Source organism: Puntigrus tetrazona, chromosome 16 (genome assembly GCF_018831695.1).
Source record: "Puntigrus tetrazona isolate hp1 chromosome 16, ASM1883169v1, whole genome shotgun sequence".
NCBI classification, from domain to species: Eukaryota; Metazoa; Chordata; class Actinopteri; order Cypriniformes; family Cyprinidae; genus Puntigrus; species Puntigrus tetrazona.
The window spans coordinates 5,755,556-5,769,043 of NC_056714.1; the positions used below are offsets into that span (position 1 = coordinate 5,755,556).

The window sequence follows — 13,488 nt, forward strand, 5'->3', positions numbered from 1 at the left end:
TAATACTTATTCAGCAAGGCTGCATTTTAGTGTTAGTAAAGACTTTTGATCATTGCTTGCACAAACAGTAAAGGGACGCACGAACCTGAAGATAAAGGAGAAGTATCTCTCTCCGGACGCGTTCGAGGCGCCAGGCCGCAGAGGCAGTGCTAAAGGCCTGACCGTCCAGCAGATCCAACTCCAGCCTGAGTTTATACAGCAGCGCTTGCTCCCAGCAGCCCGCTGACCCGCAAGGTACACCAGCTAACCGTTAACTAACCAGCACACAATACTGAGATGCTCTGTGTGTCAATGATCAGACTGATTCGTATAAAGCATCTCTTTATTTGCTGATATAGGCATTACTACGCAGAAGTTTCTCTGGTGAGAGGTGCATTCGACCCAGGAGCTCTATTGCAGCTTTAGGAAGTGACCACTTCTCTGCAGACATCGACTCACCTTCACCTACAGGTTAAACTCGGCGCCTGCTTGCAGTCTGCATTTACCATATTTGTCTTGTTTTCATGTAAAAATGTCTAGATGCAAAATGATAAAGTATCCCATACTTTTGTACACAGAACCCCATGACATGCAAAGGGGGAAAAGTAATCTGTACACCCAATTTAGTAATTCATTGTCTCAATGTAATAAATCATTCATACTAAATAATAATTTGGGTCCAACTTTTATTAGGTGGCCTTAACTACTATGTGCATGCATTTAAATGAATCATTTGGCACACTTATTGCTCACTTATTGCTTACACACGTTATTACATTGTACTTATATTTTTAAAAATAGCTATATGTAATGACATATATAATTAATTTCTGTAATTACATTTAGGATTACACTGTTGAGCCCCATGCCTTACATCTTAACCCACCCTTAAACATACCACCAATCCTGTCCCTAACCTTACCAGTATCTCACCCCAATAGCAATAATACAATATGACTACAATAAGTACATTTCACTCATTTTTTTGATGTAATTGCTTAATAGTTAGGGCCACTTTATATAAAGTGGGACCATAATCTGTTCCAGTTGTTATGTTATGCTATTGACACTTTAATTGAGTTTTATTTGGAGTTGGTAATCAAATGAAAGGCATCTACATCGATTTATGAGAATGAAGACAGATAAATGAATTATTTAGGAATCAATCATGGGCAAGATTTTTTATTTTTTTTGTCCTGCATGTCATGCATACTTTTAAATAATATTATAATACTGAAAAACAAGATTATTATGTCCTGTTTTCACTGTCTAGAGGTAATTTTGTCACATTTCGTGACTTTAGATTATTAGCACATTGAGTGATTTTGTGTTTGTTTGTTTTTTTCTTCAGAAGAGGCAGAAAGACCGCCAACATGACCACATCTCGTCCCATACCACGAGCTCAACCAGGCAGGCGGATGGACAGAAAACCACCCCAGCAGGCCACGTTCATGGCTGGTCCCTAGTGCTCTGAGGTGTCTTACACCATCCGTTTCATAACATTACACTGACTTTTTACCTTCGCAGACTTTGTTTTTACCCAACGGACTCCCCGCTTTGTGTGTAACGAGAGACCGCTGGAATGTTTTGCATGGGTTTGAGCAGCATGGCGCCTGTAGTATCAAAGAGCAATAGCTTATGTAGTGCTTTACACAGCATACTATATACACAGATCTCTTTATTTTCTGTTGTTGCCTGATGTAGGGACGATGTTCAGTCTGACACTGCGTCCCGAAGAATAAAGCCACTGCCTTTGTATCAGTTCCACCCCACAGTTAAAACAGAACCAAAAAACTGCTGTTTTATGGTTTAGGCTTTATGATAATCTGAGCTTTTGGGGTCCGTGTGATTGTTTTGTGTAAGTGTGGCTATTATATCCTCAGGTCTGAAGTGCTGGAATATTTTAGGGTCTAGAGTATGGATTTAAAGACCACATGAAATATATCACCCGTCTCCACTAGCAAATAGCCAACTAGGCTAACGGTGGTAAAAGATCTCAAGGAATACATGACTATGCCTACATTTCTTGAAATGTGTAAATAGCAAACAGAAAAACTGGAAAAAAACCTTGTTGTGGTCTGATATTGCTAAATAATATTGTTGGTTAGCACATTTCATGGCAGTTTTAAATTGAAAGGTCTAGTGTCTGGTGCTAAATAGCTTGTTTGTCTCCAAAACAATTAAATGTAACTGTGGCAATGTTTCATTACGTTGGTGGCTGTACATATTGTGGCTTCCTTTTTAATCAATAAAATCTAACATATATTGTTTACAAAAGCAAATGTGAGATAAAAACCCATTGGCTCAAGCAAATATGCCACACATGGAGCTGATTATGTATGCATATTCATTTTGTCATCACAAGAAATAACAAAATATATTAGTTTATAAATAATGCACCATGGTAAAAGTATTCTGTATTCATAACAGAGCATTGTGCAAGACAACATGCAAAAATAAGCATTTATTTAACAATCATCAACTTTATTTGTGTGGATATGAAGAACCATCGCTGCCTCTAGTGTTCATTTCATCTGGAAACTGCTGTCAAATGTGGTTCTGCAGAAATGTAAGCAGAGTCGTGTTATATTCATAGTCATATTATAGCCTAATCAAAAACAAAACATCTGCCATGATTGTTTGATAAACACGTTACCAACTCAACAAAGTTGGATCTTAAGATCTTAAAATCCTGCTAACTATAACTTCACGCTGTGTGAATACAATCATTCCAACATGACTTGGACAAACAAGTCAACAGAGAAGATTTAAACGGATGTTTCTTGAGGTCTTTAGATACTTCGAGTCTGTTTTAGGGATGTTCTTTAGCTTTTTAGCACTGTGTTTATTGTGTGTCTCTCTAATTTTACACCTCAGTGTTTGTAAAATATATATTAGTGTAATTTTCAGCATATAGACATATATCTATAGTATATTTGTTTGTTTTTCTCCCCATAAAAAACGTATTTGATTTTGAACAATCATGCCTACCGGTCGTAATAACTTCCTTTGAGGATATGAAAGTGTAGGTCTCAATGAGATTAGCTGAATTAATACTTATCACAAATGCTCTTTTATCAGCACCAGCTTTGATTTTTGACTTTTATTTGAGCCAAAACAAATCCACATTGATACGACCTGCTTTTTTACGGTGTCCTGCTCAGGGCAAAGTCTGCTGTGTTCATTTTTTGCCTTAAACCTATTTGTGAATGTTGTGGGTTAAATTCTTATACCATTGTACCAAGTGTTATGGATGTAGCATTTGATTGGAATTACATATCAAATATGTGTGACTTTTAATTTTGTGCATACGCGGTCTCAGGTTCTCTTGAGTTTGAAGAGCTGAAATGGGTTTTGAGTTCATTGCAACATTAGAGTATATTTCTTAGCAGGCACACTTTTCTTTAGCTTTTTGCTTTGCTTCTCCCTGCTCCATCTGAGAATCTTTAAATGAAGGCGCTGATGATAAAATATGGCATATATATTTGCATATTGAGTTGGTCAGCGTTTAGTGATTGAGCGGTGCTGTTGAATGGACTGTGATGATTGTCTTATTGCCCGGCAAGAAATAATAATGTCTGGCAGTGATTGATTATCTATGCAAAATCCATTTGACACTCAAAATCCATTTCACTTCTGTTATTCACCACCTAATAAATGCTGGTTTATATGATCCATTTCTGAAAGAGATCCTCTTCTGCTATGCACCTGCTATTACTGTACTGTAAATCTCTGATGCTGTAAATAATGGTATGTTCAGTAGCATTATTGCTTATTTACTGTACCTTTCTGATCTGGTAAAACAAGGTTACATAGAATTTTTGATCAGCGCTGAATTACTTTTAGGCCTAGCTGTGGAATGACACTAATCATAACATTTCTTGTAATTATAAATCTGTTCAGATAAAATGTTTCATAGAACGTTGTGTAAAAAAATGGTCAATAAACTGATTTTTTTTTCTAAATGAAAAGTCTCAGGCTGATGTACTGTGGTAAGAATTTTCCACATTAATTTTTCACAGCTGGTTTTGCCATATTTAGATTACGTTTCATGTTGTATTTTGGTGGTGAATAGGGTGATCATGAGAGCCATATTTCTCAGACGAGTCGTGGCTAGGATTTGTATAATGCCTAAAATACTTAGGTTTAGTCTTTGTTTGCTTGCAGACCCATTATGTTTTCAAATGCTCTTGAGGTACTTTGAATCAAAGCAACACAGAAATCCTGGCAAGGACATATCGGAAAAAAAATGGCACGTATCGCCTCCCTAGCGTTAAAGGAAATGTGCTTAAACTTAAAGAAGTAGTTCACCCAAAAATGTCAATTCTGCCATCATTTACTCACCCTTGAGTATAGTCTGCATGAACTACATCTGCATGAGTTTCTTTGTTCTCCTGAACACAAAATAAGATGTTCTGAAAATTTTAGACCAGGCTGTTTTGGGTCAACACCGACTTCCATAGTAGGAAAAAAAATGCTATGGAAGTCAATGGTAACCCAAAACAGCTTTTTCAAAAGATCCTCCTTTACAGATATTTTCCTCCTTAACGGATAATGAAAATGGAAGGTTAAAATAAATCTACATATTAAACATTTCCTCTTTCTGCACTAAATTCATTGAGAGCTACTGTCAGTTCTACAGATGCCTAATGTTCCTGTCCAGTTCAGAAATGCATGTTAATGCTGACTTTTACAATTGTTTTTAGAATTGAATCTGAAAGGGTCAAAAAATGCCTCCCTTTTCCTACCAGTTCAACATTTTCTATCTGGTCTACTTAGTCTAAACTTAAAATTAAAATATAATCCTTGATGTGACAAACTGAAATGCAACTATTAATATTTCTCAGTCCCATGCCAAGGTTTTGCAAACGGCACACTTTTAAGTGTCAGTTAAGTACTTTATAAGTGTATGTGTGTGTTTGTATTTTGCAATTTTTTTCAATTGATAGTTGATGTGTTGACAGAAAATCGCTTGTATAATTAAAATGCGAATGAAAGTGTTGTCTCTATCATTAAATAAATTAAAGAAAAATGTTTTTTCACCATTATTTAAAAATGTTAAGGCGGTGGTGTAACAAATGAGCTTGTTTATCAATTCAAGTTGGCACTGTTACAGATCTGCCAGGCTCTTCCACCAGCCAACCACCATCCAGCACCACTGCCAGCCAACCACAACGCTTCCTGTCACCTGAATACTAACCAGCCGCACCTGAATCCCATCACCAGCTCATCAACGCTCTGCATAAAAGCACACATCACAGTTCCTTCAGTGTTTGGTCTTGTTGCTACACGAAGTGGACTGAGCCTATTAAAACGTACCTCTTGACTTCTCCTCCAGTTCCCAGTCACTGTCTGTGTGCTCCAGTCTCTCCGTGTTCAGATACAAGTTCCTGTGAAGACCGAAAACCAAGTTGAGTCTCGGCCGCCGTCCATCTAAACTCCCCAAACATCCATTACTGACCTGCCATTGATCTCCGTGCTACATTTATATCAATAAACATCATTATCGTTTTAATCACCTTCGTGTCTTGGTCCGTTTCGTAACGGACACAACATGATTTAGGTTAACTAGAAACATTAGTCAAGTTAACTTGAGAATATTGGTTAACTGAATTCCACACTAATGAGAAGTTGTTTCAACAAGAAATATATTGTCAAGTTACCAAAAAATGTTTAGGCAGTGAGCTAACGCTGACTGAATGTTATTTTAGTGTTCTGTTTTTGTTTATTTGCACCTTCTATTCTATTCAGCTTTACCTCAGCTATTGAGAAAGCTACTCGTTATACGTTTTAATTAATTGTATGTTTTATATGTCAGTATATTAGAAAAGTAAAAACTGGTTTTAATAGCAGTGAAGCCTTGATAGTTCAGCAGAAAGTGTAACTTTTTTTTGTAATTTAGCATTTTAAACTGTGAAATGTGCAGCTGAAAGATGTTTTTCCTCATGTGACAGGATATATTTACAGTATGGCACTGTAAACCTTCAGCACTGCAAGGTTGTTAAATGTAACGTGTTCATTTTGGGCTGCTTACGTTTTTTTGGAGAATTGTTTCTTCTGAAATTATCTTCTCTAGCCTCAACATTCTTCGTGTGCTTACAAAATCCAAACACTGCGGGCTACGACTGATTTACACTCCATGCCGCTCAAGGTTATTATAAATGTTGACAGCTCTCACGGCGAGGCCTTTAAAGGAGCCCGTCTTAACAAGTGACCACGGAGCTGGACTCTTGGCAGAAGTTGTTCAGAAAAAGTTCACAGCAAGAACACATCAGCGTCAAGAGAACAGTTAAAATAAATAATTCATAGAAATTTATTCGGCAACATGCAGTGCATAAAACCTTGAAAAGAGAAGCCTCTAACAGCCTTTCGATGGCAGCTCAGAGAGACCACTTCCATTAGGCTCCAAAACACCATTAACATATCATATAACACGTCTTCCTATGTCATACGATAGCTCTGCGTGAAGAATAGACAGTTTCATGTTTCTAAACACACTTAAGCACACCTTTTAAAAAAATTGCAATTTCAAATTAAATCATTTTACTAGAAAGTACATTTTAAAACCTTTTTGTTTTATTAATCTTTTGCAATGTTTTAAAGAATACATTTATTGTGATTTCTTCACTAACTAACTAGAGCACACGTAAAGTTACAAATTATAGTAATAAATTATCGTTCATCATAAATGCCTGTCAGTGCATTCGGTAGTAGCAATTTTAACCATATCAATAAACAATAGAACTAATTATGAAAATACATATAAAATAGTTAAGCCATTTTAACATAAATTTAAGCTATACTTAATTTTCATTTCATTATAAATAACATATATACAGTTCGCATTAGGAATATTCTGTTAAGGTATATTATTTCCATAACAAGTGCTCTTTCTTACACCATGTACTTATTTTTTACCTCACTGACGCTTGATAGATATGGTAACTATAAACAGTTGTTTTAAAAGAGTTGACAGAAAGTTGTGTGTCTGGGACAAAACATCATGAGTTTCATATGAACTAATTCTTTAAGCTATACTTTTCTCCGGTCATCTCGGACTCCGCCTGCTTCTAGAAATCACACGCCTCTCTCTGCAGTCTCCTCAGAGCAGTTAACATACCAGGAGATTAAAACAATGATGGGAGGATTTCAGCTTCCTTATGCAAGTCTGACAAGTTTTGCATTAAGACAAGCCAAGGCATTTTATTTCTAAAACACATTTAAAACAGCAGGTGCTGACCAATGTGCAGTGCAATCTAAAAGGTAAAACAATCATGTACAAAGTGACCCTTTAAATTTAACACGGTATTCAACCGCAGCCAATGAAAAGAAGCCAGTGCTGGTGAGATGCTCCTTTTTCTAGCTCCAGTAAGAAGTGTGGCTTTGTTCTACTGGAAGGCAGATAGGGAGGACTTAGTTACTAGTCCAGCCTGGAGAAAGTAAAAGCCCTTTCAATATTGCTATAGATCTGAGATGATAAAAGCAGTTCTTCTGAGCTAATTTTCAAATTTAAAGGCCATTATCAAAAAGAATCTCTTTTTGCATAAGTATGAGAATTCACAGATATAGGGCCTCATTTATAAAGCAGATTTGATCGTAGAGTGTGCGTGCGCTTAAATCTTAAAAATAGAATTTTGAAAAATGTATAGTTAAGTACTTTACATGTGCGTTAGTATTTAATGTATCAAAATAAATGTATCTTATTAAAACCCAAGAAAAGAATAACATAATTTATTTAACTTCTTAACTTTTAAGTGTATACTTTTAACTTTTTAGTGTCTCTCTTTCAGTTTACTTAAGTAGCCTTTTATTTCATTAATGTTATTTATTCTGCAAAAACAGCTTTTTAATTATCTTTAAGATCTGGGGTACACTACAAGTGCACATTCAACAATATTCAATTATATTTGTGCAAAGTTTACAGTGAGGGTTAAAGGATCATTTGAACGTCAGCTGCTCCAGCCTCTGTCACTTCCTGCTTCAGCTCAACGTCAGAGTTGTTAGAGAGAGAGAGAAAGAGAGAGAGAGAGAGAGAGAGAGAGAGAGAGGAGAGGGGAGGAGTCGCTGCGTCATGCTTACTCTTGCCTTCCCCGTTCACTCTCCGCCGGGCAGTCAAGCACATGGTTTTGAATGTTAGCCCACTGGGATAAAGGACCCCTGCTTCACACAGCTCGCGCCTGCGTGCTCCTATTACCATCAGGTGAATATTACAGCCAACTGGAACATAAAGAGCTCAGACTCTCACGCTGAAGGGTGAAGAAACTGCTGTCAGAATGTACTGAAACCTCAAGACAATCAGGTAGGACGTGTATGTGTGTGTTTTTGAGATTAGCCAGTTTAGTCCACTTAAACAAAAAGTGGTGTTTTATAATCCATGAGCCAAAAGAAATTCAAGGGCACGGAAGAGTCCATAGGCACTGGTATGAGCTCAAACTGGTTGTTGTGAATGGGGTGAACTGATAACATAGTCAGGCGGAAGGAAACATTTATGTCATAAAACAAGGAAGGTGAGCAGAGAGTTAATACAGTGGTAATTACTGGAACTGTTGGTGTAGTATTAAGCCTGGTGAGTTTATGTGTAATCTGTTTAGTACTGTAAGTTTGGGAAAGGTCATGTGACATTTTTGATTCAGAATGTGGTTTCAAACCACATTACTAAAAACATAAAACTGCAAAAATTAATAACACTAAAAACAAGACTTGCTAAAGGGAAGTAATGTTTTTTTATACATTATATCTTTGTGCAATTATTTATACATGCAAATGTCACTATGCTTAGGAAAGTCCAGTCTTGCTCCCAGGGGGCCACTGGAGTTTAGCTCCAGTCCTGATTAATTACATCTGAACCAACTAATCGAGGTCTTCACGATCACTGCAGACTTTTAGAGGCAGGTGTTTTTTTGTAGCTAAACCCGGCAGGACGATGAATTTGTCATTTTTGTATTAGTTTGTCAAAGTTTTGTTAGCCAGCTATGGTATTGACTACATTACCAACATAGTTTAAAGATTCTATATTTTCCAAAGCCAAAGTTTCAACAAACCATATGGCAAACTTGTGCGGTCTGAGCTACAGCCCCTGACCTGTAATTGGAGCATAGTTTCTTTGTGAGTGTGACATGAGGTCACAATAAGCAAACTAACAATTAATTTGATATCCCTCAATAACACGTTTCATTCCATTAAATGTTTGCATGCAAATTACCATGCATAAACATTTGTGTGCAAGTGTATAAATGTGTAAGGGAAAGAATGATGTGAAGAGGGATCCTGTGATAAATCAAAAATCAAATAAAGGAAAACAATTGAGAACAAAATTATTGAAGTAGTTATCAGATGCCGTGTTTTTTACAGTAGTATCTTAAAGAAATGATGTTACAGAGAGAGCTGTTGACTGGATGAACCACATGCTCATTGAATCAAAGTAAACTGCATATTAATAAAAAAACTAATGGCTTTCTGTTGTTTGCGTAAATTAACTAGTTCTCCACCACCTAAGCATGTGATAAAAGATCACCTCAGTTGGTTTCTCCTACAACGATGGAATGGTAACTAAGCAGCAAATCATATGACTATACAATAAATACGCCCATGTAGGATAAAAGTGCTGAAAAGCAGTCACAAAGATTTACATTGAAGGAGCTACCATGAGATGAGAGACTGGTAAGCAATAGCAAGCAACCGCCTACAACCACCCAAGAAATCATAACACGCTAACAACTAGGGCTACACAAATACTTGAAAAAAAGATTTACAACCTCGATTTATTTCATAAATGCAATCTCATTTCTAAATGATAGCGATTCACTTCTGTGCATTTATCTGCATTCAGGAGTTTACCAATCGATCAATATCTCCTCTCCCTCACTTATTAATTTCGATGGCTTGCGCTATGCTAAGACGGTTTGTCGCTGCATCGTCATTAAAGTTCAGAACACTTGAATGGCCCAGTTCATTCTGAATCCTATGTGAAAGGCCCATAATGCAGATGATGCACAGACGATTAACAATACTAATCCATACAATTATCTCAATTGTCACCACAAAATAGGTGAGGTTCCTCCCTGAAAACTCAAAGTGTTGATAGGTTAGTTTTCTTGGGCAAGAACCTTTAAGGTCTAAAAGAAGCAAAAAGAACAGGTTCTGTTTAGTTATTTTTATTTTTTTATTGTTAACATTCTCTTATGTTCAAAAACTTATGTTAAAAGCATTTACATTTCACTTTAAAAGATACTCTTTTTTGTTACTCCAGCACTTCATTGTACTGAATGTACAGGTTTTTGTTTTTTTGTACTTGAGTGAAATAGATTATTTATTTTATTTTTTTTTTTATGAGAATCGTAAACTGTTATCTCAATTCGCTTTGAGAAAAAAAATTGTGATTCACATTTTAGCAAGAATTTTGCAGCCCTACTAACAACCACTCTACAAAACCTAGCAATCACTTAGAAACACCTTGAAACCACCATAATATTGTGGTAGTCTTGTGCAGCTAGACCTTCAAGATTACAGTAGGTCTGGGAACCTTGGCTGCTTTGAAAGGACTGCCCAAGAGACCTTATAACAGACAGATAAAGCAACCAATCATGTTTAGTTTTATGCGACACACACATCTCCCAGAAATCCTGTATAATTCAATCAATCCGATTGATGACGTACACAAAAACAGTCACTTTGCATATATCAAAAGGTATACTTCTGTACCTATTAGGTTCAAATATATACAACAATAAGTACTAATTTGTACCTTTATTGTGTGTGCAACATGCATCAGATGTTCAGCTGAGACTGCCATTGTGGTATCATGAAATCTGAGCTTCTCAACTTCTGTCCTCACAGTATGATGTTAAAGTAGTATAAGCACTGCTTCATTTGAGTACATGTATATATGTTTTCTGACCACATTGGAAATGTAATGGCTATTGCAAAACTAATGTTTTTCCCTTTTACTTTAATGTTTCAGATAACCTTTAAAAACCAGTCGCCTTTTTGGCGTGTGGACCTCAGTGCCTTCATCATGTCACTGTTCACACACTTGTTGGCCTGTCTCTTTGGCATCGGATCATGGGTGGCCATTAACGGGATGTGGGTGGAGCTGCCTCTGATCGTCCCCTCTATTCCGGAGGGGTGGTACCTGCCCTCCTACCTCACTATCATTATCCAGATGGCTAACATCGGGCCTCTCTTCATCACGCCATGCACCGCTTCAGACCGGGCATGCTGGACGAGCGCCTGTTATCTACACCATCGTGACGGTCGGTCTGGTGGCCACCTTCCTCCTGGCCTTCTTCTGGAACCACACGCTTTCTTTTGAGGAGGCAAACATAGCGCTGCCCTACTGTCCCTCAGCTTCCTGCTGTCTGTGGTAGACTGCACCTCGTCTGTTACCTTTCTACCCTTCATGATGCGTCTACAGCCTCGGTACCTCACCACCTACTTCATTGGAGAGGGTCTAAGTGGCCTGGTCCCAGCACTGGTGGCTCTTATCCAAGGCGTAGGTGATCCACTGCAAAATGCCAGTGCTAATGCAAACTTTAGCATGGGGAACTCATCCTGGGGCTTCGATGGAGCACTTCAGGAACAATATCAACCAGCCAACTTCTCTGCTCAGGGTTTCTTCCTGTTCCTCAGTGCGATGATGTTCGTGTGCCTGGGAGCTTTCTTGTTACTCAACTTCCACCCAGCTGTGGTGCGGAACACAAGAGCAAATGTTATACTGATGATTCTCAGCAAGTGGAGAAGATTGATATGAGCCAGTCCCCAAATAATGAAGCTCCAGAACAAAAGCCCATGCTGGATTTCACAGAAGGACCTGTTTTAAAGCGACACAGTTCGTTTGGAAAAGGAACCTACAGCAGAATGCAGCTGGTCTTCATATTTGTAGTTCTGGCCTGGGTAAACGCACTGACCAATGCAGTCTTGCCCTCAGTCCAGCCTTACTCCTGTTTGCCATATGGAAATCAGGCCTATCATCTTGCAGCCACTTTGTCTTCGGTAGCCAATCCGGTGGCTTGCTTCATTGCCATGTTTGTGCCAATCAGGTGAGAACAATGATGAGCTAAATTCATGCAACTATTTCATGTCTGGATTGCTTTTGACTGGCTGTCATGCTTTCTTTGTCAAAGGTCTCTGGTGCTGATGGGGGTTCTGACAGTGACTGGCACTGGGTTTGCAACATATATAATGGCAATGGCAGCACTAAGCCCTTGCCCTCCGCTGATCAATCATGACCTAGGAGCAGCACTCATTGTAAGACTCACACACGCTTTTCATTGGTCTAGGTTGTTCCATAAGCAAAGTAAATTTACTGCCACTAGAATTAACATTCTTAAAAAAGAAGGTAGCACCATTCCAAAAAATAAAAAATAAAAACCCCTTCACAGTTCAGATGCAAAAGCCTCTAAATATGTCTGATGTTTTTCTTTAGAATTAGCATTTCTTTCTGGCTAATTGGAAATAGATTCCCATGTAAGTGCTAGCACTTCTCAGTGGCTTGAGGCTGGCATTTAAAATGAAAGTATTTAATAAACATATACTACGTGTGGAGAGCATTCACTCAGTATCATTATCTCATCTTTAGAGGCTTTTGCATCTGAACTCTTCATATACTACTAAGTGTGCATACTACTACATACTTAAGCAAACACTTAATGTTAAGCCTACAAAACACACATAATCTTCATTTTCTCTCTCTACTTTTATCTTTAGGTCATAACCTGGGTCATATTTGTCCTGACTTTGTCCTATGTGAAGGTGATTATTGGAGTGATCCTGCGAGATGAAGGCCATAGCGCCCTCGTGTGGTGTGGAGCTGTGGTGCAGCTGGGTTCTATGTTAGGTGCCCTCTCAATGTTCCCTTTGGTTAGTGTTTACAGACTTTTCCAGTCAGGAGATTACTGTAATACCAAGTGCCCTAAATAAAAGCAATCATTATTCAGAGTAAAACACTAATATGTTAGCGAACAAGGCTGAATAATACACAGATATAAGACCACACACCTTTTCTCATTATACTTTTTTTCACATTTACATAAAACACAAATCTCAGCCAATGTACTAACAACCCTTTTCTTATGGTTATCATATGGTCACATAGTTCATAGTACTGTTACATCATGACAAAACAACCTTCATAACCTTCTGTAATATCTGGCACTGCCTTATAGTTACAGTGTAACTTGTCAGTTATGACATTTTTGTTATTTTTGATGTCATTATACTTGATATGTATTGTTTATGTTATCATATTGAACTGTTTTTAAAGCCAGAGGTCACTTTTTTTTAAAGAATTGGAACATATTTATGATTTTATATAAGCTTTGCCAATCCTATTCCTTTCTTTGTTTTCAAAACTTTATTAAGATTGGTAAAATAAATTAATAAATATTTTTCTCAAACAATACAGTTGTGTTATGATGATTTCTTCGAACATTTAATTGATGAATAGGGAAACAGCATACATTATATCGGCAAATGTGGCAGAATTTCCATTTCCATAAGTCATCAGACTCT

The 13,488-nt window shown here is 37.5% G+C and overlaps 1 protein-coding gene and 1 long non-coding RNA gene across 2 annotated transcripts; both read left to right on the forward strand.

The window, feature by feature from the left end:
* Positions 1 to 167: 167 nt before the first annotated feature.
* LOC122360095 lies at positions 168 to 2,330 on the forward strand. The gene is made up of 3 exons (XR_006252762.1): positions 168 to 234; positions 339 to 450; positions 1,331 to 2,330. It is a non-coding gene; the product is annotated as an uncharacterized LOC122360095 (long non-coding RNA).
* A 5,725-nt stretch (positions 2,331 to 8,055) lies between these two features.
* On the forward strand, positions 8,056 to 13,368 carry zgc:91890 (solute carrier family 52, riboflavin transporter, member 3-B). The gene is given in 8 exon segments (XM_043260156.1): positions 8,056 to 8,278; positions 10,940 to 11,168; positions 11,171 to 11,203; positions 11,206 to 11,295; positions 11,298 to 11,666; positions 11,669 to 12,017; positions 12,102 to 12,225; positions 12,685 to 13,368. Coding segments are annotated over 7 exon segments (1,353 nt in total). The 5' UTR covers positions 8,056 to 8,278; positions 10,940 to 10,993; the 3' UTR covers positions 12,898 to 13,368.
* Positions 13,369 to 13,488: the final 120 nt, after the last annotated feature.